Consider the following 27,985-nt stretch of genomic DNA (forward strand, 5'->3'; position numbering starts at 1 on the left):
TGTGATGGGAGAAAGTGGTGGCGGCTCCCTGAGCTGGGGTGGTGGGGGTATCTGACGTCACAAAAGCAGGGCCAGGAACCTGCCGGCTGGCGTGGGTGGCACCGAGTGCAGGGCCGCATGCGGGGCCATGGGCTGCTGCCAAGATAAGGACTTCCAGACTTCGGATGAGCAGGCCAAGGAGGCCGGGTCAGCAGGTGGGACCGGAGACACACCAGGGGGTCCAGGGAGCTGGGAGTGGGGACTGGACCACCAGGAGGTTGGACTAGGGATACTAGAACTCAGCAGCCTCGCATCCTCGCAGGCACTGATGCGGACTCGGTGGAGCAACGGGATCGCAGGTCGAACGAAAGTCTTTTGATCACTGTGCTGTGGCGGCGGCTATCCATGTTCAGCCGTCGGGGTTCCGCTCGGTCAACCAAGAGGCAGGCAGTCCAGAATCCAAAGCCGGCGAGTAGGATCCAGGAGTGCGATCAGGAGAGGATCCAGGAGGAGCCGGAGAAGGGGTGACTCCGGCCCCGTTCTCACTCCTCCCCAGCCTTCAGAGAATAAAGTTTCTAACGTGTACCTGCCTAAGCGCTTGTGCCTCGTCTTTGGGCACGTAGAGCGCGGGCACCACCAGGGTCGCGGGCTCTTTAAGGCTCCATCCCTGAGGCTGGCCAGTCCCCTGGGCCCCCGGCTCTAGTTCCTTGGGGGCGGGGCCACAGGGGTAGCCTAGCCAATGGGAGGGCGAATTAACACCTGCGTTTTGGTCGAGGGGCGTGCCTCTTGGGTCGCCGAGCTCTAAGAGGCGTGGCACCGCCTTCCCGTCACCGGGGGTGGGGTTACGTGTGGGTGACGTGGCGGCTTCTAGTCTTTGGTCGGGTTTCGGCGGCTTCGGCTCCAGGGGGAGGAGGCGGTGACGATCTGGGAGATTGTAGCAGTGGCGGCGGCGGCAGGTGGCAAAAAGGAGGTAGGACTCGGTAGGGTCTGGCTGCCGTGCCTGCTCTGGGCCGCTCTTTCCGGGGACGGCGCCGGGCGGGGGGAAGGGAACCAGGGCCAAGCGGGCAAGTCCTGCCGGCCCGGCTCGGAGTGAGCGAATACCTCGCTGTCCAATCGGAAAAGCCCCTTTAAGAAGGACGTCCGCGTTAGCTAATCAGTGTTTGCAGACTTCCAGAAGGTGGGACTTGGGCGAGGCGAGGGTGGGACTTCCTGCTTCAAATAAACACCTAGAGATTTCCCCCCTCCGCCCACCGAAGTGTGTCCCTCTGAGGTGGTCCGTCACTGTTTCTCCCTGAGGAGTCGGAGGAACTCGTGGATACGAGAGGGCCCAGTTAGAGCCTGGGGCAGTTGCACGGGACCGGCTGGAGCCACAGGACCTGGCTCTGGCCCTGCCTCTACTTCAGGGCCCCGGCCCGCGCTGTGGCCGCCGGAACCAAGTTGGAAGAAGAGTCTGAGGAGGGGGACGGCTTGGGCCGCAGATGAAGCAGGATCCTGTCAGCTGCGGGCCGGTCCCAGGATCTGCGTGTGGCTTCGGGCCCGAAACTCCGTGCCAAGTTCAGAGGGGCCCCGAAGAACTGCTGGTTGGGGCAGGGGGATTGGTGGAGAAGGAGGCTGCCTGGGGAATGACACTCTCCCCTCCACCACAGTCCGAGGTTATGCGTCTCAATGATCCCGCGGAAACGGTACGGATCTAAGAACACGGATCAGGGTGTCTACCTGGGTCTCTCAAAGACACAGGTCCTGTCCCCTGCAACTGCTGGCAGTAGCAGCAGCGACATCGCCCCTCTGCCCCCCCCAGTGGCCCTGGTCCCTCCCCCTCCCGACACCATGTCCTGCCGGGATCGGACCCAGGAGTTCCTGTCAGCCTGCAAGTCCCTGCAGAGCCGTCAGGTAAGGACCTGGACTGGGAGAGGCAGAGTGAGTCTTACTCAAATCTGGGAGAGGGGATGCTTCCAGCACCGTAATTCTTGGGGGAGCCTGATGGAGACCTGGTCCAGCTTGGGATGGTACGATCTAACAAGCAGCAGAGAAAAGTTGGGCTAGCTAATCTAGAGGCAAGGATCCAGACTTTGTTGTTGTTTTATTTAATCAGGAATCTAGGGTTGCTATTCTGTAACGAATACTTCAGGGCAAAAAGTGATTACAGTATATTTGGTTTGGATAAGGAACAGGTTCTAGAAAAAACCTTTATTTAGCTCAGAGACAAACGCTTTAAATTCTCATTCCAGTATAATTCTACCAAGTTTGCTTTGTGACAACATGGAAGTTAATCTAGTTGGACCTCTGTTTTTATATCTGTAAAATGAAAGAAACTTTCCAAGTAAAGTAATTTTAATAAAATCACCTGGGAGTGCTTTTTTAAAAATTCAATTGCTTTGGTCCAGACTTTCTGAATCCAAGTGGAAACTGAGTAACTGTGATTTTAAATATTTTTACTGCTCAGTTCTTGTTTACAATTGCTGTTCTATATCCACTCCAAGAGCTTCCTGTTTATCCTCTCAATTTCCCAGTTGGAGGAATAGAATGGTAATACTAGTTACCATTTATTCAGTGCTTATCATGGACCTGGTATTTGGCTAAAATAATTTATAACCCTTATGTTTTTTAATCTTAGCAACAACAAAAGGAGATGTGTAGAATTGTCTCCATTTTACATAAGAGGAAACAGAGATTCAGAGCGGTTTAAGTCACTCGTCCCCAACCCCCCTTCTAGTAAATGGTGGCATCACGTTTTGTGTGGTCTGTCCAGCAGAGGATGCCACTAGTGCTAGAGGGCGAGTTTAGAGGATACCTGGGGAATAGTGAAAGCTGGCAGTGGGAAGGGAAAACTAAAGTTTTAGTTTTTGACGTTGCCTTTCAGAATGGAATCCAGACAAACAAGCCGGCTCTGCGTGCTGTCCGGCAACGCAGTGAATTTACCCTCATGGCCAAGTAAGTTGGGAGAAGTTATGTGGTGGGTTGGCTGGTGTCTGAGGAGAGGTAGTCTTGCCTGCGGTGACCTTGGTGGCGAGGACTGGGATTGGTTGTGCTGGTGCTAAGGTGGGAAAGGCCCTCTCCTTCCCTTCCACAGTGTTCTCACTTGCGCTTATTTGCAGGCGCATTGGGAAAGACCTCAGCAACACATTTGCCAAGCTGGAGAAGCTGACAATCTGTGAGTGTTCCTGAACCGTTCAGAGCTGGGTGGTGAACACCGGAGGGCTGAGGAACCATACTGTCTTGAGTCTGGTCTCTGACCTCACCTGTGGTGGCTTCTTGTTTGTCTCTGCAGTGGCAAAGCGCAAGTCCCTCTTTGACGATAAGGCAGTGGAAATTGAGGAGCTAACTTATATCATCAAACAGGTGAGCGACTAGCGATCAGGGGAGTCGGGCATTCCAGTTGCATCACTTCCATCTTTTTCCCTTGCTCTAGAGTCTCAGAGCAAGTTTCTGTAGCCAACTCCAAACATCCTACTCCTCTGTTGTGTCAGTGGTCATCTACCATGTACAAAGCTGGACACTTAGCACACAAGCATTATGAGGCAGATACCAGCCTTTAAGAGCTTATTGTCTAGAAGAGGTATCCAGTCCCATAAACTCACGCTTACAATGAATAGGCAGCAAGTGGCACAGAAAAGATCATACAAAAAGATGAATGAAAAAAAAAAAGAATGAGATTCTGGGTACACTGGGAAAGATTTTATCAAGGAGGTGAAAACAGAGCTGGTTTCAAGGCTTGTGGAGAGGCACCAGAAGAACATTTGAGACAGAGGAAACAGTGCGCATCGGCATATCTCATAAAAGGGAAGAGTTCAAGCCTTTGCTCAGATGTCCTGTGCTCAGGGAGGCCTACCTTGCTGTTTAATGCCCCAGCCCCTCCAGCTCCGATCTCCCTTACCTAGCTCTATTTGCTTGTTTATAGCACTTGATACTTCTAACAGTCTCTATAAAGCTGTGTCTATTGTTTGTTTCCTCCCACTTACCTCCTGGACAAAAAAGAAAATAACAAATGGGAATGCCACAGGAGCAGAAATTTTCTCTTTGTTCACGGATGGATCCCAGACATCTGTGACGGTGTCTGGCGTGTAGTGTGCTCAATTGTTTAGTTGTGTCTGTCTCCTTGAGACCACATGAACTGTAGCCTACCAGGCTCCTCTGTCCATGGAATTCTTCAGGCAAGAATACTGGAGTGGGTTCCCATTTCCTACTCCAGGGGATCTTCCCGACCCAGGGATTGAACCTGTGTCTCTTGTGTCTCCTCCATCGGCAGGCAGATTCTTTACCACTGTGCCACCTGGGAATCCCCTGGCATGTAGTCGTTGCTCAATGCTTGTTGATCAAATGAGTGATCGGCAGCAGATGAGGCTGAAATTATAGACTGGTAGCTGGTTGTAAAGACCGTTGTGGGGCTTGCAAAGGAGTGTAGAATCACTCTGAATGTGTGGGCTGCAAAGACAATTAGAACCTGGATTCCAGTTCTGTCTGCAAGACACTGGTATAGCAGCTCTAACGATATGATTTGTTTCTTTCCCAGAAAAATGTAATAAGGATAACGTGAGAAATTGAATATCCGTGGGAGGAAAAAAAACGCCCTGGAGCATGAATGGGCAGAGAGGCGAGGGTAGAGGCTTGTGCAATTGTCCGGTATAAAGATGATTATGGCAGAGGCCAAAGGGCAGACATGTTGAAGAGATGCTGTGCTGAATGGGAGAGGGTTCCATCAACTATTGGGGTGTTATTACTCTTTTTAAAATATTTATGTGTTTGCCTGCATTGGGTCTTCATTGTGACACGTGGGACCTTCACTGCGTCATGGGGGATCTTTCCTCATGGTGCACTGATTCTCTAGTTAACGGCGTGTGTGCTCAGTAGTTGTGGCATCTTGGCTTAGTTGCTTCAGACCATTTGGGATCTTGGTTCATTAACCAAGGATTGAACCCAAGTCCCCTGCTTTGCAAGGCAGATTCTTAACCACTGGACTACCAGGGAAGTCCCTGTTGGAGAATTATTGCATAGGTAACCACTGACTGGATTGAGACAGACTTCAAATCCCAGGCTCACCACTTATGATATGACCTTGGGTAAGCTACCTTATCCTGGAGAAGGAAGGGGAAAGATCCCCTAGAGAAGGAAATGGCAACCCACTCCAGTATTCTTGCTTGGAAAATCACATGGATGGGGGAGCCTGGCAGGCTACACCCCTTTTAAAGAGAAAGGCGATGATAATAGTACCCACCTTGCAGGGTTGTTGTGAGGCTTCATTGGTTTATTTTTTCAATCCCTCACATTACTGAGTGACTTTTGGCTGCCTGGTTCTGGGGATTCAACAACAAAAAAGACCCATGTGATCCCTGCCTTTGGGAACTTTGTTTCCAAGTGGGTGAACCAAACAGTATCTGCTGCTGCTACTGCTAAGTCGCTTCAGTCGTGTCCAACTCTGTGCGACCCCATAGGCGGTAGTCCACCAAGGTCCCTTGTCCCTGGGACTCTCCAGGCAAGAACACTGGAGTGGGTTGCCATTTTCTTCTCCAATGCATGAAACTGAAAAGTGAAAGTGAAATCGCTCAGTTGTGTCTGACTCTTAACGACCCCATGGACTGCAGCCTACTAGGCTCCTCCATCCATGGCATTTTCCAGGCAAGAGTACTGGAGTAGGTTGCCATTGCCTTCTCCAAAACAGTATATAAGTAAACAGAAAATAAATTTCAGGTGGTGGGACATCCTCTTAAATAAGGAGAGTGAGCTCCTCAGGGTAAGGCCCACTTGATATGGGGTGATCTGGGATGGCCTAGCTGAGGAAGGGACATGGAGACCTGAATGGTAAGGAGAAAATTGATCATCCAAAGATCGGAGGGGGCACATTCTAGAAAGTGGGAGCAAAGGGAGAGGCCTGAGGCCTGAGTGACTTTGATACATTTGACACATGTGGAAGAGGCCAGTGTGGCTGCAGCACAGCCAGTGAGAAGGAGGCTGGTAGGGGTAAGGCCAGAGGAGTGGGCAGACCAAGACCATATAGCTATGTAAGCTGGTGAGGAATGTGGACTCTTCTAGATTTAGTGGGAAGCTCTTAGAAAATTTTAAGAGTGGAGATGACATACATGCCCTGTTTTAGGTTTGGAGGATTACTCTGGTTGTTGTGTAGAAAATGGCTTGTTGGGGGCAGACTCTGAAAGGAAGGTCACTTAGAAGGCTCTGGGCGATTTTCAAGAGGGAGGACAGTTTGGACTACAGTGGCTTTGTTAGAGAAGAAAATGAGTGGACATATTCAGAGCGTATGTTGGAATCAGCTGGGTTCTTTGTGGGTTCCTTATAGATTAAGGGAAGGGAGGAATTGAAAATGACTTGCTGAGTTTTTGGTCTGAGCAGCTGGTGAATGGTGGTGCCATTTACCAAAATGGCACAGAGGAAGGCGGAATAGCTTTTCAGGGCAGGTGGGAGATAAAGAGTTGCTTTCTGTGTTAAGTTGAAGAGAAAGTCATAAGCTGCTTAGCAAGTTGTGTGGTGCATGGTAATCAAACCCAGGGCTGCTGTTCCGTCACACAGTCTGAATACATAGTAAACGCTCAGTGAAGGTTGTCATTGTGCTGTGGCATAGAGGTTGGGTTAAAGAGTTGTCCATATGTGACTTAGAAGCTTTCAGCTTGGGCACCTAAGTGGGGAGTAGTGGCTTTTTCTGAGCTCCTGGGGGAGGAGATTTTACGGGAGAAAACCTGGAATACAATTTCAGATACATGGCTGTCAGCAGCAGAAATTGTCCAGGGGACTCGAGAATCCTTGGGGCTGGGGTACTAATTCAGGGCACTGTTGGAGGGATTCTAGAAGTTGCCTGATCTAGTATTTTTTAGCCTATTTTTTGAGCTATTTGTGACCCCTTTCCCCTCCCCCTCCTCTTTCTCCTCTGGTCCTGCCCTGGACCTAGCTGCTCTTGGGGCAAGCTTTCTCTGCCACTCCCGGTCAGTCCTTCATCTCCCTTGTTTTATGAGACCCTCAGCAGGCAGGATTGGGAAAGCAGAGGACCCACCAGCCTCATGTAGAAAGCCTGGCTGTGCTACTAACTCCTGTATAAAGTTCGATGAGTTACACCTTTCACTCTTTTGCAATAGTAATTTTAAATATATTAATTAGAATAATTTAAAATAGAAATTTAAAATATGTGTGTGTGTGTAAGTCCCTCAGTCATGTCTGATTCTTTGCAACTCCATGGACTGTATAAGTCTACCAGGCTCCCCTGTCCATGGAATTGTCCAGGCAAGAATACTGGCATGGTAGCTATTCCCTTCTCCAGGAGATGTTTCTGATCCAGGGATCGAACCTTGGTCCCTTGAATCTTTACCATCTAAGCCACCAGGGAAGCCCATATATATATTTGGCTGCACCAGGTCTTAGTTGCAGCATGCAACTTCACTGCAGTTCAAGATTCATTCTTCAATTTTCATTGCAGCACACGGGATCTTTGGTTGTGGTGTGTGGGATCTAGTTCCCTGACCAGGGATCGAACCTGGGCCCCCTGCACTAGGAGTGCAGTCTTAGCCACTGGACCCCCAGGGAAGTCCCTGCAGTAGTAATTTTTTAAAAGGAATTGTGTATATAGAAACCATTTCATTGATGTTTCTAGGACTCCTCCCATCTCCTGAGTACAGCACAGATGCTTTGTTGCTCAGCACACTCTGGGTCTGAGATTCTGTCCTTTTAAGGGGTCTGTGGCCATGAGCAGGGCCTCACACTAGTGAGTAGGGCAGTAGGGTGGAGGGAGTAAGCAACTCAGTTCTTTACAAACGGACCAGGCCATGTTTCACCTCTTTCCGGCTCTACTCTTCAAGGACTGAGCCAGAGCAAGCTCCAGAGGTTGGACTGCACCAGCAGGCCCTTCTGGTCTGACTGTCTGAGACAGCATCACCCCTGCTAGTATGTCCATACTGCCATCCCTGCCAGCGATGTCCATGTAGGAAAGGCATTGGCTGAGGACCCCCCCACCCCCCGGTTGATACTGTTTTTCCGTTGGCTCTTTCACCAGGACATCAATAGCCTCAACAAACAAATCGCCCAGCTTCAGGACTTCGTGAGGGCCAAGGGCAGCCAGAGCGGCCGGCATCTGCAAACCCATTCCAACACCATCGTGGTCTCCCTGCAGGTGGGACCAGGGAGGCGAGGGGCAGAAGGGAGGAGGCGTTGTCTTCTCTGGCTGACCCTCTCTCCTCCTCTTCTAGTCGAAACTGGCCTCCATGTCCAACGACTTCAAGTCAGTTTTAGAAGTGAGGACAGAGGTGAGAAGAAGCTGGGTAGGAGGGATAGGAATCTGGGCATGAGGGCCCCAGAGGGCAGTGGGAAGGGCAAGGGCAACAGTGTCATGGGCAGCAGGGGGAATCTAATGTGCCCACTTTCCAGAGGACTCAGGACCTTTGCATTTCTTCCCCAAACCCAGAACCTGAAGCAGCAGAGGAGCCGGCGGGAGCAGTTCTCCCGGGCGCCTGTATCAGCCCTGCCCCTTGCCCCCAACCACCTGGGTAAGTCACAGGCAAGTCAGGGAGCCCTGAGGGTAAGGCCTAGTGATCTGGGTCTGAGGTTATCTCCCTAAGGCAGGGGTTGGGTAGGAGAGCGGAGGGTCAAGGAAGTTGCTAGGCTTTCTCAGAGGTCACTCCTGATGCCTGGGATCTATGATCCACACCTAGTCTCCAGCATTCTTCCTGTTGAGGGTGAATCCAGTCATGTTCAAAAGAATGAGCTTTTTAAATTTTTGGTCCACTTAGTCATCGTATTCACAGTCTGTCATTTCATTCTCAAAACCACCCTTTGAGAAAGCAACTGTCATTATCCCCCATTTTACAGGTGAGGAAACTGAGGCTCAGAGAGGTTAAATGACTTGTCCAGGGTCACAAGGCTAGTAAGTGCTAGAGCTGGGATTCAAATCCAGAGAATATGGGCTTTGAACCTTTTAACTGCTAAGAAGTACCATGCCGGCTTTCTTCCCCACAGGGGGCAGTGCTGTGGTTTTGGGGGCGGAGTCCCGAGCCTCTGGGGATGTGGCCATTGACATGATGGACTCTAGGACCAGCCAGCAGCTGCAGCTCATTGACGAGCAGGTATCCACGCTCTGAGGCAGGGAGGAGTTGCTCCCCTGTTTTCTTGTGTGGTCAGAAGCAAGTGTTTGGAATGTGCTGTGGGTGGAATGGCAAACTGGAAAGCCCCAGAGAGGCAGGACCCACCCTCAGAAGCTCCTGGTGTTCATGTACGCTCTCTCTCCTCTGAAGGATTCTTACATCCAGAGCCGGGCAGACACCATGCAGAACATTGAGTCCACAATTGTTGAGCTGGGCTCCATCTTCCAGCAGTTGGCACACATGGTTAAGGAACAGGAAGAAACCATTCAGAGGTGAGACACTTTCTCTCTTTAATCTCAAAACCAGGAGCCTTGTCTTCCCTGTGGATTGGCATCCTAGAGGTCCCCAGGGACAGCTTAACGCCCTTTGGAAGAGAAGAGTGAATCCTGTCCACACATAAGGTCCAGTTCACCTGTCTCCGTCCACACCACAAATATTAATTGAGCACCTGTTCCATGTCAGGCACTGTCATAGGCGCTGGGGATATGGTGATGAGTAGAACAGTTAAGTCTGTTCTGTGAAACTTACTTTGTAGTATGGAATTCGATAGAGTGAGTAAGGACAACTGTTTAAAAAGAATCGAGAAGAAATTTTCAGGTGGTGATAAGGGCTAATACTGAAATGGATGCAGTGTTGAGAAAGTGACGGAGGAGGAATATCAGATTGGGTGGCAGGGCAGGCTGCTCTGAAGGCTTCGTATTGAAGCAGAGACGTGAATGACAAGAGGGATCCAAACACGCAAAGGAAAGGGTAAGAGTAGTCTAGGCAGTGTGGACAGCCAGAACAGAGGCCATACAATGGGACAGTCTTACTTTATTAAAGAATCAAGAAGGTCAGTGGAGCTGGAAAGCAATGAACAGGGAGAGAGAAGTGCAGGATGAGGCTGGAGGGAGGTAGGCAGGGCCAACCCACAGGAAGGCCCCTCTGGTCCCTGGTACCCTTGCTACTGCACAAGGCATTTTATCTGATCCTGTTCTTTGGCGCTTGGCATTCAGTCAGTCATAGAGATACAGCCAAAGACAAAAGAGACAAAGATCCCCACTCTCGTGGAACGTACATCATAGTAGGGCAGATGATTTAGAATATACGTAATAAGTAAATGGTCCAGTGTATATTTTTGACCAGTGATAAATCCATAAATAAAAGCAGAGTAGGGTAAATTAATCAGGAGTTCTAGGTTTGGAGGAGCAAGTTGTAATTTTAAATAAGGATGGCTGTGGTAGGCCCTATTAAGAAGATGACATCCTTCCAAGACTGGGGGAAAGTGAGGGAGTTTGCTGTATGGATATACGGAGAAGAGTACCAGGCAGAGGGAAGAGCCTATGTAAAGGCCTTCAGGCAAGAATATGTCTGTTGAGTTAAAGGATAGCAAAGAAGCCACTGCATCTGGCGACAAGCGAGAAGAAGAGTAGTACCAGGTGAGGTTAGAGGGGAGATGGGAGACCAGATCAGGTGGGGCCTTTTAAAGCCAATGTGAAAAGTGAAAGTGAAAGTTGCTCAGTTGTGTCTGACTCTTTGTGACCCCATGGACTGTATAGTCCATGGAATTCTCCAGGCCAGAATACTGGAGTAGGTAGCCGTTCCCTTCTCCAGGGGATCTTCCCAACCCAGGGATCGAACCCAGGTCTCCCTCATTGCAGGCGGCTTCTTTACCAGTTGAGCCACAGGGAAGCCCAAATGGGGAGCCATTGCAGGGTATTGATTGATCTGATTGATTGGCCATGCTAGGTTTTCATTGCTGCGAACGGGCTCTAGCTGTGGCAAGCAGGTAGCTTCTCTGTGTTTTGGGGCAGTGGCCTTTGGGCGTGCAGGCTCAGTAGTTGTGGCACATGGGCTCAGTTGCCCTGTGGTGTGTGGAATCTTCCCAGACTAGGGATCAAACCCATGTCCGCTGCCTTGGCAGGTAGATTGGACCACCAGGAGAGAAAAAGAGTTTATGATAACTCCAGGCTTTTGATGTGAGCGATTGAAGGGATTCATGTCCTTCACTTGAAATAGAACTAGTTACTCAAGACAGAGCAGATTTGGGGCAAAATAAGTTGTGTTCCAACAAGAAGTGGACAGTTGTCTGTTAGACATCTAAGTGGAAATAGTGAACAGGCTGATAGATGTAAGGAGTTGAAAAGACAGGTTATGGGCCAAAAATGGGCAGAATTGAACTTTGAAACTAGGCCAAAGGAGTTCCAAGAAAGAGGAGGATCAAGCGCTGAGTCCCAAAGGCTATTTCTGGAATTAAGTCTCAGTCCCAGGAGAGGACACTGAACAGGAGCACAGCTTGTGAGAGAGGAAGAAAAATCAATGAAGGTGATGTCCTGAGAGTCAGGAGGAGAAAGTAAGTCAGGGAAGGAATGACCAGCTGTGACAGATTTTGCTTTGAGGCCAAGCGAGATGAGAGCTGAGAGTTTAATTAGTCTGTTTAGGTCATGAATATTTAGTGTAATATTTGCTAAGGCTGGATTTAGATCTGCCATTTTACTGTTTTTTTGTTTTTCTCTTCTCTCTCTTTTTTTTTTGTTCTTCCTTCTTCTTTCCTGTCTTGAACTGTTGCAAAAATCCATATAAATTTGTTGGTATTTTAGCTATATGTAATTTTTTTTTTTTTCGTGGTTGCAATGGGGATTATAATATGCCTCATTAACTCCTCCCTGTCTGCTTCATACAAAATGTGAGAACTTTTGAACCCCCCTCCTTCATCTTTTATGCTCTAGTTGTCACATTTGTTGTATCTACATAACTTTACAAATCCCACAATACCATAGTATAATTTTTACCTTAAAGAAATTAGAGGAAAAAGTAGTCTTTTGTGTTACTCATATATTCACTCTTTGCATTGCTCTTCATTTCTTCCTGAATACCCAGTTTCCATCTGGCATCACTTCCCTTAAACCTGGAGAATCTTCTTTAGTTCCTGTTTTAAAAATGCATTTTGAGTTTTGGTTGTGCTGGGTCTTTGTTGCTGCGTGTAGACCTTCTCCGATTGCATTGAATGGGAACTCTCGAGCTGTGGTGCTCAGGCTCTTGCTGCAGAGACTGGGGCTCTAGGGTGCTTGTGCTCAGTAGTAGGGGCTCGCAGCCTTTAGAGCCTGTGGGCTCAGTAATTGCAAGCACAGGCTTAGTTGCCCCAAGGCATGGGAAATCTTCCTTGACCAGGGATCGAACCTGTGTTCCCTACATAAGCAGACAGTACAGATGCTTAACCCCTAGACCACTAAAGAAGTCCTCTTTAGCACTTTTTATCATGCAGATCTACTAATGACAAATTCTTTCATCTAAAATTTCATTATTTCACCCACATTTTTGAAGAATCGTTTCTCTGCTTAAAGTGCTTTAAATATATCATTCTACTGTCTTTTAGCCTTTCATTCCTAATGAGAAGTCAGTGGTAATTCTAACTTTTGTATGTAATCTCTGACTGCTTCTGCTTTTCAATTTTTTTTTTCTTTTCTGTGGTTTTCAGCAGTTGATCACTTATGTACCTAGATGTGGTTTCCTTTGAATTTATGCTGCTTGGGGTTCTCTGAGCTTCCTGAATCTGTAAATTTTGTCTTTCACAAAGTTTAGGAAATATTTCACCGTTATTTCTTTCGGAATTTTTTCTGCCTCTTTCTCTGTCTTCTTGCAGAATGTATATGTATACATATGTATAATCAACTGTAGGAATTTCTTGGTGGTTCAGTAGTTAGGACTCTGTGCTTTCACTGTTGAAGGCCTGGGTTTGATCCCTGGTGGAGGAACTAAAATCCCACGAGCAGTGCAAAGCGGCTCCCCCCAAAAGTCCACTGTAACTATATTTTGTTGAGATATATGTACATATATATATATATCAACAAATTGCATCTTATTAAGATGCATTTAGTGTCAGCTGTCCCTACATTATCGAGAACAAATTTGATCATTTGATTAAGGTGGTAATAAATGATCTCTGTTTTTAAGAGTATATTTCTTCTCTGCAGTCAGCAAATGATTTATTGGTATACTGTTCCTCAAGACCGTTTAATCTGTTTTTAGGAGCCAGTTATGATGCTTATCTGGTCTGAACCAATTTATCTAATTCAGGTGCATTTTTTTTCTATAAACAAAAGCTTTTCTTTGTTAACTGCATGAGCTGAAGTTCATCTTAATCAGGCTGGATAAAACCTTAATTATTTTCCTGTATTTTCAGAGTAAGTAGTTTGTGGAGCAGGTGCCAATATAGAGGCTAAGGAGGTTTTAATTCTTGTTTTAATTCTTCCTTGTTTTTGAGTATCATTATGGACTTAAGGGTTTTATTTATGTTTTATGTTACAGTTAGTTAGGATAATGATTATTTTCAGTGTTCAGATTCTTCCCAGTTTGTCCAGTGAAAGACAAGAGGTTTTTGTTTTTTTTAAAGAATGGAAGAAAATAAACGTATGTTTGTATTGTATCGGGAATGATCCAACAGAGAAATAAAAATTGATACTATAACAGGAAAGGGGAAGAATTCTTAAAGTTTATGTCCTGGAGCAGGTGAGAGGAAGTGGGAGCCAGTGTATAAGTAGAAGACTTGAATTTAAGATGAGCTAGTGATAGCTGGGCGGAGAAGGCAATGGCACCCTACTCCAGTACTCTTGCCTGGAAAGTCCCATGGTCGGAGGAGCCTGGTAGGCTGCAGTCCATGGGGTCGCTAAGAGTCAACACAACCGAGTGACTTCACTTTCACTTTTCAGTTTCATGCATTGGAGAAGGAAATGGCAACCCACTCCAGTATTCTTGCCTGGAGAATCTCAGGGACGAGGGAGCCTGGTGGGCTGCCATCTATGGGGTCACACAGATTCAGACACGACTGACGCGACTTAGCAGCAGCAGCAGCAGTGATAGCTGGGAAAGCGGACATTTTCTGCTCCCCGCAAGGGGAGGGACCAAGATAACTGAACTCAGCACTGTATCAATGGCTGGTGCTCAACACCTACTAGTTGAATAAATAAACATCCTTTTAACCATCGTTTGCCAAAGCTGGATGTTCGTAGGAACCCCCTATAGAGCTTATAAAAAATGAATATCTTGCCAGCCAGTGACTGGCAGCCTCTGCATAAGGCAGGGCCTGGCCACTAACCAGACCAGGGGCCAGCCATGCCTACTGGACCACCTATGCCTAGTCATCCCCATCACAACAGAGGGGCCCACGCAATATGGGGCAGCCCTGGAGCATACAGCTCTGGTAATCCGGATGGGATGCCCAGGACAGCTCCTACAAAAGGCCATTTCTCTAAGGTCAAGAAATGACCAACCTGCCAGATACATGGAAATAGAAACAGCAACTTGAACAAAGTGAGGTTACAGAGGAGGTTGTTCCGATCAAAGGGACAAGACCCCAGAAGAAAAACTAAGTGAAGTGGAGATCGGTGAACTCCATGATAGAGTTCAAGGTAATGATCATAAAGATGAAAGAACTCCAGAGAAGAATGGATGAACACAGTGAGAAGTTTAACAAAGAGTTAGAAGATACAAAGAAAAACCAAACAGATGAACATAAATGAAATGAAAAATACACTAGAAGAAGTCAACAGTAGATTAAATGACATAGAGGAATGGATCAGTGATTTGGAAGTTAGAGTAGTAGAAATCACTGAAGCTAAAAAGAAAAAAAAAGTGAGCACAGTTTAAGAGATTTCTAGGTCATCAAGTGTGCTAACATCTGTTATAGGAGTTCCAGAGAAGGGAAAAAGAGACAGAGACTATATTTAGAGATGTAATTGCTGAAAGTTTTCCTGACCTGGAAAAAGGAATAGACATCCAAGTCCAGGAAGCCCAGAGAGTCCCAAACAGGATCAGCTCCAAAGAGGACCACAACAAGACACATTGTAATTAAAACGGCAAAAATTAAAGACAAAGAGAGAATATTAAAAGCAGCAAGGGGAGACTTCCCTGGTAGTCCAGTGGCTCCAAAGATAAGAACACTTGAATATGTAAAGGAAATACTAACAGACATAAAGAGAGAAATTGACATAAAGGGAGGAATTGAATAGTAGGAGACTTTAATATCCCATTTATATTAATGGACACGTCAGACTAGAAGTCAATAATGTGTCATTTAGGCACTGGCCCAAAATGACACACTAGACTAAATGGGCTTATACAGAGAACAATTCTCCAAAAGCAGCAGAATACAAATTCTTTTCAAGTGCATATGGAGCATTTTCCAGGACATACTACATGCTAGACCACAAAATGTGCATGTGTACCAAGTCGTTTCAGTCATGTCTGACCCTTTGTGACCCTATGGACTGTAGCCTGCCATGCTCCTCTGTCCATGGATTCTCCAGGCAAGAATACTGGAGTGGGTTGTGATAGGACACAAAACAAGTCTTAGTAAGTTTAAGAAAATTGAAATCATAGCAAGCATCTTTTCCAACCACAGAGCTGTAAGAGTGGAAATCAACTACAAAAAAAAAAAAGAAGAAGAAATCAACTATAAGAAGAAAACTGCAAAAAACACAAACAAGTGGAGGCTAAAAAATATGTTGCTAAACAAACAGTAGATCACTGAAGAAATAAAAGGAGAAATAAAAATTACTTGGAGACAAATGAAAATAATCCAAAATATGTGGGACTTCCCTGCAACAGCAGTTCTAAGAAGGATGTTTATAGCAGTATAAGCCTGCTTCAGGAAATAAAAATCTCAACTAAACAACCTACCCTTACACCTGAAGGAACTAGAAAAAGAACAAATCCAAAGTTAGTAGAGAAAAGAATAAAAATTAGAGCAGAAATAAGTGAAATAAAGACAAAAAAAATACAAAAGATCAATGAAACTAAGAAGAGACAGACAAGATTGATAAACCTTTAGCCAGACTTATCAAGAAGAAAAAGGAGAGGGCCTAAGACAATAAAAATCAGAAATGAAAAAGGAAAAGTTATAATGATACTACAGAAATACAAAGGATCAAAAGAGATTACTATGGAAAACTATATGTGAATAACATGGACAACCTAGAAGCAATGGACAAATTCCTAGATATGTTTAATCTCCCAAGATGAACTAGGAAGAAATAGAAGATATGAACAGATGAATTATCAGTAATGAAATTGAATCAGTAATTTTTTAAATTTTTATTTGCTTAGTTTTGGCTATGCTGGGTCATCATTGCTGTGGGTGGGCTTTCTCTAGTTGTGGCGAGCAGGGGCTACTTTCTCTTTGCACTGTGAAGGCTTCTTATTGCAGTGATTTTTCTTGTAGAGCGTGGGCTCTAGAGGCTGCAGGCATCAATAGTTGTGGTAAACTAGCTTAGTTGCCGTGCAGCATGTGAAATTTTCCCAGAGCAGGGATTGAACCCATGTCCCCTGCATTGGCAGGTAGATTCTTTCCACTGGACCACCAGGGAAGTCCTGAATCAGTAATTTTTTAAAATTTCCAACAGAAGTCCAGGACCAGATGGCTTCACAGGTGCATTCTACCAAATGTTTAGAGAAGAGTTAATACCTATCCTTTTCAAATTATTTCAAAACACTGCAGAGGAGGAAATGATTCTAAACTCATTCTACAAACCCAGCATCACCCTGATATCAAACCTAAGATATCACAAAAAATAAATTTACAGGCCAGTATCACTGATAAAACATAGATGCAAAAATTCTCAACATAATATTAGCAGACTGAATCCAACAGTGCATTAAAAACACATACCATGATCAAGTGGGAATATTTATTCTGGTGATGCAGGGATTTTCAGCATCTACAAATCCATCAATGTGATATACTACATTAAATAAATTGAAGAAAAATACATGATTGTTGCAGTAGAGGCAAATATAAGAGTTTGACAAAATTCCACATCCATTTATGATTAAAAAAACACTACACAAAGTGGGCACAGAAGGAACATACCTCAGCATAACAAAGGCCATATATGATAAGGCCACAGTTAACACCATACTCAGTGGTGAAAAGCTGAAAGCGTTTCCTTGAAATCAGCTACAAGAATGCTCATTCTCAACATTATATTACCCAGCATAGTACTGGAAGTTCCAGCCACAGCAATCAGAAGAAGAAAAAGAAATGAATCCAGATTGTACACTGTTTGCAGATGACATGATTCCATACATAGAAAATCCAAAAAGCTACTAGAGCTCATCAATAAATTCGGTAAAGTTGAAGGCTACAAAAGTAATTGACAGAAACCGGTTTCATTTTTATCTACTAGCAACAAACGATCAGAGAAATGAAAGAAACTCATTTACAGTCACATCAAAGAGAATACTAAGGAATAAGTTTAAGGCAGTAAAAGAACAGTACTTGGAAAACTGTATTAGTATCATTAAAATGACTGTACTACTCAAGGCAATCTGCAGATTCGGTGCAATCCCTATCAAAATACTAATGGCATTTTTCATAGACTAGAGCAAGTCATTTTAAAATTTGTATGGAAACACAGAAGACTCAACAGTATCCAAAACAGTCTTGAGAAAGAACAGAGCTTGAGGTGTCATGCTCCCTGTCTTCAGATTGCACTACAAACCTACTGCTGTAACTTTGATTACTGTTAGAACAGTATGGTATGGTACTGAGACGAAAATGGGCTTCCCCAGTGCCGCAGTGGTAAAGAATCCACCTACAATGCAGGAGGCAGATGAGATGCCGGTTGGACCCCTGGGTTGGGAAGATCCCCTGAAGGAGGAAATGGCAACCCACTCCAGTATTCTTGCCTGGAAAATCCCCTGGACAGAGGAGCCTTTCGGGCTACAGTCCATAGGGTCACAAAGAGTCAAATGCAACTGAACACACCCTGTGAAATAAAATAGACATCAATGAAACAGAATGAGAGCCCAGAAATAAATGTACATCAGTTCAGTTCAGTTCAGTCACTTAGTCACGTCCAACTCTTTGCGACTCCATGAATCGCAGCACGCCAGGCCTCCCTGTCCATCACCAGCTCCTGGAGTTCACTCAGACCCGTGTCCATCGAGTCAGTGATGCCATCCAGCCATCTCATCCTCTGTCGTCCCCTTCTCCTCCTGCCCCCAATCCCTCCCAGCATCAGAGTCTTTTCCAATGAGTCAACTCTTTGCATGAGGTGGCCAGAGTACTGGAGCTTCAGCTTTAGCATCAGTCCTTCCAAAGAAATCTCAGGGCTGATCTCCTTCAGAATGGACTGGTTGGATCTCCTTGCAGTCGAAGGGACTCTCAAGAGTCATCTCCAACACCACAGTTCAAAAGCATCAATTCTTCGGCGCTCAGCCTTCTTCACAGTCCAACTCTCACATCCCTACATCACCACAGGAAAAACCATAGCCTTGACTAGACGGACTTTAGTCGGTAAAGTTAATGTCTCTGTTTTCAATATGCTGTCTAGGTTGGTCATAACTTTTCTTCCAAGGAGTAAGCATCTTTTAATTTCATGGCTGCAGTCACCATCTGCAGTGATTTTGGAGCCCAAAAAAATAAAGTCTGACACTGTTTCTACTGTTTCCCCTTCTGTTTCCCATGAAGTGTTGGGACCGGATGCCATGATCTTCGTTTTCTGAATGTTGAGCTTTAAGCCAACTTTTTCACTCTCCTCTTTCACTTTCATCAAGAGGCTTTTTAGTTCCTCTTCACTTTCTGCCATAAGGGTGGTGTCATCTGCATATCTGAGGTTATTGATATTTCTCCTGGCAATCTTGATTCCAGCTTGTGTTTCTTCCAGTTCAGTGTGTCTCATGATGTACTCTGCATATAAGTTAAATAAGCAGGGTGACAAGATACAGCCTTGACGTACTCCTTTTCCTATTTGGAACCAGTCTGTTGTTCCATGTCCAGTTCTAACTTGCTTCCTGACCTGCATACAGATTTCTCAAGACGTAGGTCAGGTGGTCTGGTATTCCCATCTCTTGAAGAATTTTCCACAGTTTATTGTGATCCACACAGTCAAAGGCTTTGGCATAGTCAATAAAGCAGAGATAGATGTTTTTCTGGAACTCTCTTCCTTTTTCGATTATCCAGCACATACTTATGGTCAATTAATCAATGACAAAGGAAGTACGAATATACCGTTAAAGAGACAGTCTCTATAATAAGTAGTCCTGAGGAAACTAGATAGCTGCATGTAAAGGAATGAAATTAGAGCATTTTCTCACACCATAAAGTAAACTCCAAGTGTGGGAATTCCCTGGTGGTCTAGCAGTTAGGACTCTGCACTTACACTGCCAGGGGCTAGGGTTTGATCCCTGGTCAGGGAACTAAGGTCCTAGAAGCCACAAGGTGTGTCAACAAAAAAAGTAAACTCAAAGTGGATTAAAGACCTAAATGTAAGGCCAAAAACCATAAAAATTCCCAGAAGAAAACTCAGGCTGAATACTCCTTGACATAAATCATAGCAATATTTTTTTTTATCCATATCCTAAAGCAAATAAAACCAAAAGTAAACAAATGGGATCTAATCAAAGTTTTGCACAGCAAAGAAAACCATTGACAAAACAAAAAGATAGCCTACTGACTGGGAGAATATATTTGCAAATAATACAACTGATGAGTTAACATACAAAATGTATAAATAGCTCATGCACCTCAACATCAAAAAATCAAGCAACCTGATTAAAAGAGCAGAGGGACTTCCCTGGCAGTCAAGTGGTTAAGACTCCACACTCCAAGGCAAAAGGTACAGTTCAATCCTGGTTGGGGAGCTGGGATCCCGCGTGCCTCATAGGGCGGCCAAAAAGAAAAAGTGCGGAAGACTTGAATGGATATGTTTCCAAAGAAAACATACAGATGGCCAGCCGGCACCTGAAAAGATGCTTAACATCATGAATCATTAGAGATATGCAAATCAGAACTATAATAAGACATCACCTCATACCTGTCAGAGTGGCTATCATCAAAAAGACCACAAATAAACTATAGCAAGGGTAATGAAGAAAAGGGAACTCTTGTGCACTGTTGGTGGGAATGTAAGTTGGTGCAGCGACTGTGGAAAAGAGTAGGGAGGTTCCTCAAAAAAGTAGAAATAGAACAACCCTATCGTTCAGCAATTCCACTCCTGGGTATATATTCAAAGAAAATGAAAACACTAGTTTGAAAAGATACATTCACCCCAGTGTTCACAGCAGCACTATTTAGAATAGCCAAGATATAGAAGCATTCTAAGTATCCATCAACTGATGAATGGATAAGGAAATGTGGTAGGTGTATATACAATGGAATACTCTCAACCATAAAAAAGAAAGAAATGTTGCCTTTTGCAACAACTCTTGCAACAGTGAATAGATTTAGAGTGTAATAGGCTTAGTGAAATAAGTCAGAAGAAGACAAATACTGTATGATAATCACTAAATGTGGAATCTGAAAAATAAGACAAATTAGTGAATATGACAAAAAAGAAATTGACTCAGATATAAGGAACAATTTAGTGGTTGACAGTGGGGAGGGGTACCATGCGGGTAGGGGATTAAGAGGTACAGGCTACTCTGTATAAAATAAATAAGCTACTAGGATATATTGTACAGTTTAGGGAATATAATCAATATTTTATAATATCGGTATATGGAGTATGTTGCTGCTGCTGCTGCTAAGTCACTTCAGTCGTGTCCGCCTCTGTGTGACCCCATAGATGGCAGCCCACCAGGCTCCCCCGTCCCTGGGATTGTCCAGGCAAGAACACTGGAGTGGGGTGCCATTTCCTTCTCCAATGCATGAAAGTGAAAAGTGAAAGTGAAGTCACTCAATCGTGTCTGACTCTGTGTGACCCCATGGACTGCAGCCCACCAGGCTCCTCTGTCCATGGGATTTTCCAGGCAAGAGTACTGGAGTGGGGTGCCATCGCCTTCTCCGAAATGGAGTATAACCTTTAAAAATTGTGACTCACTGTGTGGTACATCTCAAACATATAATATTTTAAATCAGCATCAATTTTTAAAATGAAAAGGAAAAATGAATGAATATAACAAAACAAAAGCAGACTCGTATAGAGAACAAACTAGTGGGTACTGATGGGGAGAGGGAAAGGAGCGGGCAGGATAGGGGGAGGGGCTTAAGAGAAAAAGTATATATAAAGTAAATGACAAGAATGTACTTTACAGCACTGGGAGTATAGCCAACATTTTATAATTTTTTAATAAATTTTTAAAATTCTTTACTGAATTTCTTACAGTATTGCTTTTGTCTTATGTTTTGGTTTTTTGGCCACTAAGCATGTGGTATCCTAGCTCTCTGACCAGGGATCAAACTCACACCCCCTGTGTCGGAAGGCAAAGTCCTAACCACCAGAGAAGTTCCTATAATAACTTTAAATGCAGTATAACCTATAAAAATTTTGTTTTACACCCGAAACTAATGTAATACCTTAAATCAGCCATACCTAATTATAAATGTATATATTTTTCCTCTTAAAAAAAAATAAGAAGGTTCCTTGGAAGTCCACTACACTCACATCTGTGGAGTCAGAATCTCCAAGTGTGAGGCCAGGAACCTGTTTTTTCACCTTGCCCAGTTCTTCAGGCTGCTTCAGTGTTCTCAGTTTGGCAAGAAAGGCTATTAGCAGAGGATCTCAAGAAAGGAAGGTGTGGGCGTTTTGAGCAATCCGAAGGTTGACACACGCCCGCCCACTTGCTCTGAGGCCTTCAGGCAGCTCCCGGTCCTGGTGGTTCTTCACTGAGCCACAGCACCAGCAGAGCGCTTTTACTCTTGGTTGTTGATCGGGTGAAACTGGGTGAACACCTCCATCCGTGTAAAGCGGATTTCCCAACACTGATCCATCAAGCAGCCTCACGTATTCAATTGGGCAATTTAAAAGCGCTGTGAAGACAGCTCTCTTGGTCCTAGAATCAGGAAGATTGACTGAGTCTTACCTGGTTCACCTGAGATCTAGGGAATCCCTTGCTGAGTTAGGCCATAAACACTAGAGCTTTTCAGGTGACAATGTATTTTGAATATTAAAATATTATAGATCCAAAGAATCAGATTTGTAAAAGTTGTTTATATTCTTTACCCAGTGTATATGTTTAAATTGTTAGGGACTTCCCTGGCGGTCCAGTGGCTAGGACTCCAAACTTCCCATTGGATTTGGTCCCTGGTTTGGGAACTAAGATCCTCCATGGTTGTGTGTGGGGATGGGGGTGAGTGTGGGTGGTGGGTGTGTGTGTATGTACTAAGATCCTCCATGGGTATGTGTGGGTGTGTGTCCTTGTCCCTCCCCCATGTGTGTGTGTGCACACTGTCAGTCACTCAGTCATGTCTGACTCTCTTCGACCCTTTGGACTGTAACCCACCAGGCTGCTCTGTCCATGGGATTTTCTAGGCAAGTGGGTTGCCATTTCCTCCTCCAGGGCATCTTCCTAACCCAGGAATCCAACCTGCATCTCCTGCCTGCATTTTGGGCAGATTCTTTACCGATGAGCCATTGGAGAAGCTCCCCCCAAAAACACAAAAACCTGAAAGCCATTAAAAAAAATTATTTATGTATTAGTTTTGGCTGCTTTGGGTCTTCATTGCAGCAGACAGGATCTTTCATTTAGATCCAGGGGCTGAGTAGTTGAGATGTGCTGGCTTAGTCACCCCATGAAGTGAAAATGATAGTGCTGGTCACTCAGTCATCTCCAACTCTTTGTGATTCCCATGGACTGTAGCCCACCAGGCTCCTCTGTCCATGGAATTCTCCAGGCAGAATACTGGAGTGGGTTGCCATTCCCTCTTCCAGGGGATCTTCCTGTCCGAGGTACTGAATCCAGGTCTCCAGCCCAGAGCATGTGGGATTTTAGTTTTCCGACCAGTGACAGAACCAGAGTCCTTGGCACTGACAGCACAGAGTTCTAACCACTGGACCATCAGGGAATCCCCTGGAAGATGGATTCTTAACCACTGGACCCCTAGGGAAGTCCCTGAAAGCCTTTTATAAACAAACAGAAAAATAGAATTACAGTATATATACAACTTGACAACTAATCTTCCTTGAAAGAGTGTCATAAAGTATTTTTCAGTGTTAGTAATTTGTTCATTGATTTAGCAAACCTTAGTTGTTGCTGCTGTAAGCTAGTCCTCCTGGATCTGGGGGTGGGGAGAGAACACAGGAGGCGGTGAACCGGTGCTGGTTGCAGAGAATGAGATTTGTTCTGGACATCTCGAGCGAGCTCACACTTCAAGGGACAGCCTAGAGGCATGGTCTGATGCTCGGAAAAGAGAGGGCTAAGCTAGAGATAAAGGACGTAGGAGTCGGCAGCTTCTTAGTGAAACCATGGAGGTAAATGAGACCACCCAGAGACAATGGGCAAAGTGAGAATAAGGCCCAAATAGATCCCCATGGATTCCAAGTGTACCTGGTGAAGGAAAGAATCTGTCCAAGAGACTGAAGTTTTAGGGAGATGAGAGAAAAAAGCAAAAAAATGTGTCCTTAGAAGCTGAGGTGGAAGGATTTTAGGGAGGAAGGAGTGGTTATTTCTTGGTGCCCCTGAGAAAGAAATGTGAATTAAGGATCCTCAGGTGTTACTTGCATCAGGGGGCTTGGATTAACTGGATCAGTGCCAGCAGGTTCAATTGAGCGGCTCAGAAGCAATCCAGCAGTAGATTGAAACATGAAAGGAAAATAACAAGGGAGAGAAAATTTGTGGACAATGATATGAACAAGAAATTGAAATTCTGAAAGGACGATATTTTTACAGTAGACACAGATACTCTTGTATTTGCTTCCTGCAAATGCCAGTGGATCTGGATTTTAGCACTCTCCTGAGAAACCACTGATTTATTCCAGATTTCTTACAGGAGACCTGGTTTGATTCCTCAGTAGGGAAGATCAGCTGGAGAAGGGATAGCCTACCCACTCCAGTATTCTTGGGCTTCCCTTGTGGCTCAGCTAGTAAAGAATCTGCCTGCAATCCGGGAGTCCTGGGTTCGATCCTTGGGTTGGGAAGATCCCCTGAAGAAGGGAAAGGATACCCACTGCAGTATTCTGGCCTGGAGAATTCCATGGACAGTATTGTCCATGGAGTTGAGAAGAGTCGGACACAGCTGACTTTCACTTTCTCCACCTGTAGTCTCCTGGGCCCCACCCTAGAATGTGAGACCTAAGAATTTGCCTTTTTTTTTTTTCACCCCTGGCTTTGCTGCTCAGGTTCTGGGATCTTAGTTCCCTTACCAGAGATCCAGCCTTGGCAGTGAAAGCCCTTGAGTCCTAACCACTGGACTACCAGGGTATTTCCAGAATTTGCATTTTTGAGGACTTTGCTGGTGGTCCAGTGATTAAGACTCGGTGCTTTCATTGCTGTGGGCCCGAGTTTGATCCCTGCATGGGGAACTAAGATCGCAAAAGCTACTCAGCATGGCCAAAAAAAAAAAAAAAGAACTTGCATTTTTGAGATGCTTAATAGGTGATTCTTATTTTTTCTAAGTATAAAAAATACTACTGATCTAGAGTTCCTTGCGTTACTCGGTCATTTTCCTTTTCCCTCCAACTTGTAGATCGAAAATTTTCAAACAATAGGAAAGTTGGGAGGATAGCGGAAGGGCCATCTATAATGATTCACCTAGATTCACCAACTGTTGACTCTTTATCACATTTACTTCCTCTCACCTTTTTTTTTTCTTGAATCATTTAAAAGTAGGTGCAGGGTCAGGGACCAGAGGGAAGTTCAAGAATGAGGGGATATATGTATATCTTTGGTTGACTCATGTTGATATACAGCAGGGACCACCACAACACTGTAAAGTAATTATCCTCCAATTGAAAATAAATAGGCACTTCCCTGGTGGTCCAGTGGCTAAGACTCTGCACTCCCAGTGCAGGGGCCCTGGGTTCAATCCCTCATCAGGGAACTAGATCCCACACGCTGCAACTAAGAGATCCTGCGTGCCGAAACTAAGACCTGGTGCAGCCAAATAAATATTTTAAAACAAATAAAGAACAATAAGTAAACAAACAAGGCTGTGTACATGTAAAAAAAAAAAGGTGCAAACATCATGACAGTTTTTTCAAACATCATGTGTTATCCCCAGATACTTCAGCAAGCATCTGCCAAGAATAAGTATTTCTCCTGAACAGCCACAATATCATGAAGTGAAAGTGAAGTTACTCAGTCCTGTCCGACTCTTTGCGAGCCCGTGGACTATAGCCCACCAGGTTCCTCTGTCCATGGGATTCTCCAGGCAAGAACACTAGAGTGGGTTGCCATTTCCTTCTCCAGGGGATCTTCCCAACTGAGAGATCGAACCTGGGTCTCCTGCATTGCAGGCAGATGCTTTACCCTCTGAGCCACCATCAAACCTAAGAAATTGAACACTTCTCCAACACAACCCAATAATCAATCCATACTCAGATTTCCCCAACTCTTCGAAAAAAATTTAGCCTTTTCCTTTCAATTTAAGATTTAGACAACATTCATACATTGAATTGTTGTGTCTCTTTAGTCTGCCTTTTTTAGTGTGTGTGATAATTTACTTTGTTTTTAAGAGACCAGTACCTCTTATACAAAGTCATAGACATGTTTTTGTCCGATGTTTGTCCCTCTGATTAAATTAAGTTCAGTAGTTTCAGCCATCCCTGTAGGCAGTCATATCAGTAGACACTTGATGAGGTTCTCTTTATTGGTGATACCCTGTTTGGTCTCTTGTTCAAGGTGGTGACACTCAGACTTAAGTCATCAGTGGAGTGACACTTTGAGTCCCCTGTGCACCGTTTGTCCCTATGGTTAAGTTCAGTACTTTTGGCTGGCTGTGTAGGTGATCACATCAGGAAGCACTTGATGAGGTTACCTCTTTATCAGCCTGCTGGTGATCCTTGTCTGATTTGTTTGAGAGTGTGTGCAGCAATATGGTCATTTTCTAATTTGCTCATTTCTTCTACGTTAATTAGCTTATATTCTTCCATAAAGAAGGAACTTCCTCTCTTTAAAATTACTATTGAGTGATAGTAACTTCTTCCCTTGCACTAGTTTTCATTCACGGACTCCCATTTAAAATCTTTTATATGCCAGATTGCATTCATCGTTCTTCCATTTTTGTTAAGTGAAGCCATAATTGCCAATATGATTGAGCTTTATTGGGTATGAGATGACAAGTGCATCCACACTGAGAAATGTAATTATACCAAAAACTAGGGAACCTAATACTTTAGCCTCTCTGACATAAATAGGGAGTCATGTAGAATCCAGGCTTCTGCATTTGACAGAGATTAGGTTGTCATACTCCTGACCACTTTACCAGGAACTTGGGCTTGCAGCCACTGGCCCAGCCTTTCCTCTCACTTTCTTCCTTGATTATCAGGCTCCACCAACTTTTCTGACCTCACAGCTCCCAAAGGTCCCTGCTCCCAGAGACTCCCTTTGCAAAGACCAGGGTTTATATTTGGTTTTTAGGATTGTATATGCAGATTAGCTGGGAAATGTTTGGTTTTCCTCAGCAATGTCTCAAGCGATTGCCATTCTTCTGAGGGCTTCTCTATACCCTGAGAGACATGTTCTAATATAGGGCTTTCCTCATCCCTTGACGTTCTGTCCATATCATCAGGTTCTTCCTTTCTCACTTAGAATAAGGGTTTCCTGACCATGATTTTCTGTAACCTTTCCCCCCTTATTACAAATCAGTGCTGTTTATTAGAGGCTTCCCAGGTGGCCTTAGTGGCCTGCCCATGCAGGAGACGCAAGAGACACAGGTTCAAGCCCTGGCTGGGGAGATCCCGTGGAGAGGGAAATGGCAACCAGCTCCAGTATTGCTGCCTGGAAAATCCCCTGGACAGAGGAGACTGGCTGGCTTCAGTCCATGAGGTTGCAAAGAGTTGGACACAACTGACCACATATTGTTAATTAGACAAAAATTAGTAAATACTGATGAGCAAAAAGTTATATAGACGTTTTGGATTCTCTTAGTATGGGTTGGGCACTTTTATATAACTCACTTAGGCCTGACAAGGAACCTAGGATTTATATTATCTCGTTTTTTCTTCCTTTGCAGTTGAGGAAAATGAGACTTGAGGTTAAATGAGTGGCTTAGGTTCATTAGCTAGTAAGTTGCAGAGCCAAGACTTGTTATATTACTTTTCCAGAGCTTTTTCCTCTATGTGTTCGTGCTGAATTACTTCAGTTGTGTCTGACTCTGTGGGACCCATGGACTATAGCCCGCCAGGCTCCTCTATCCAGGGGATTTTTTAGGCAAGAATATATACATACTTAAAAAATAAAATTCAACAGCAGTCTTTTTAATCCAACATTCTTCTCTTTCCCCTCCTCCCGAACCTATCCTCAGGATCGACGAGAATGTGCTGGGAGCCCAGCTGGACGTGGAGGCCGCCCACTCAGAGATCCTCAAGTACTTCCAGTCGGTCACGTCCAACCGGTGGCTCATGGTCAAAATCTTCCTCATCCTCATTGTCTTCTTCATCATCTTTGTGGTCTTCCTTGCCTGAACCCTCTCCACTCTGAGGCACTCCATGGGGGTTTGGAACCCTTCTGGGAGGGCAGGTGGCCAGAGCTGCCACTGAGCCTGTGCAGGGTGCTTGGGAGAAGGGCCCTGTTTCCTTGGAACTGCTAAGAATGACCACTGCCCTCTGTCCCCGACTCCTTGCCTCTGGCCACCCAGCCCTCCTCTCACCACCCTCCAGCCCATGAAACACACACGGTTCTGGATTTGGACTCTGCTGTGAAGTGGCTGGAAAGGAGCAGAGGCCAACTGAGGGGCTCGTCCGGGAGGTTGTCTCCACCAGGAGATTTTTATAAACCCTCCCCAGCCTGTCGCAAAGGGAACTTTGGCAGCAAGGGGAGATGATGCCTTTCCCCACCTTCCTGAGAGCAAGGAGAGGAAGTGAAACTGCCCCAGGGACCAACTTTCCCATCTGGGTTAGAATTTGACCTCTTCTTCCTCTCTTCACCACATGAGGCAGGGGGCCCTGAGCCCCTCGGCGGCCTGCACAACCCCAACTTTGGCTGCAGGTGACTCTCAATCTGCCAAATGTGCTGCAGCCCGTTTTCTCACAATTACAGCAAGACTGTCAGCCTCACTAGCCATGTCGTCATTTCTG

The 27,985-nt window shown here is 45.1% G+C and overlaps 2 protein-coding genes across 2 annotated transcripts; both read left to right on the forward strand.

The window, feature by feature from the left end:
- The first annotated feature begins 127 nt into the window (after nucleotides 1-127).
- TEX54 (testis expressed 54) lies at nucleotides 128-507 on the forward strand. Its single transcript, XM_068977311.1, is given in 2 exon segments — nucleotides 128-298; nucleotides 301-507. Coding segments are annotated over 2 exon segments (378 nt in total).
- Nucleotides 508-834: 327 nt separating this feature from the next.
- Nucleotides 835-27,932, forward strand: STX5 (syntaxin 5). The gene is made up of 11 exons (XM_068977304.1): nucleotides 835-949; nucleotides 1,626-1,869; nucleotides 2,840-2,910; nucleotides 3,075-3,130; nucleotides 3,248-3,318; nucleotides 7,970-8,086; nucleotides 8,163-8,219; nucleotides 8,378-8,459; nucleotides 8,929-9,035; nucleotides 9,204-9,325; nucleotides 27,214-27,932. The coding sequence occupies exons 2-11, from the start codon at nucleotides 1,645-1,647 to the stop codon at nucleotides 27,371-27,373; spliced, it is 1,068 nt and encodes a 355-aa protein (XP_068833405.1). The 5' UTR covers nucleotides 835-949; nucleotides 1,626-1,644; the 3' UTR covers nucleotides 27,374-27,932.
- Nucleotides 27,933-27,985: the final 53 nt, after the last annotated feature.

This window comes from Capricornis sumatraensis, chromosome 8 (genome assembly GCF_032405125.1).
Source record: "Capricornis sumatraensis isolate serow.1 chromosome 8, serow.2, whole genome shotgun sequence".
Lineage (NCBI taxonomy): Eukaryota > Metazoa > Chordata > Mammalia > Artiodactyla > Bovidae > Capricornis > Capricornis sumatraensis.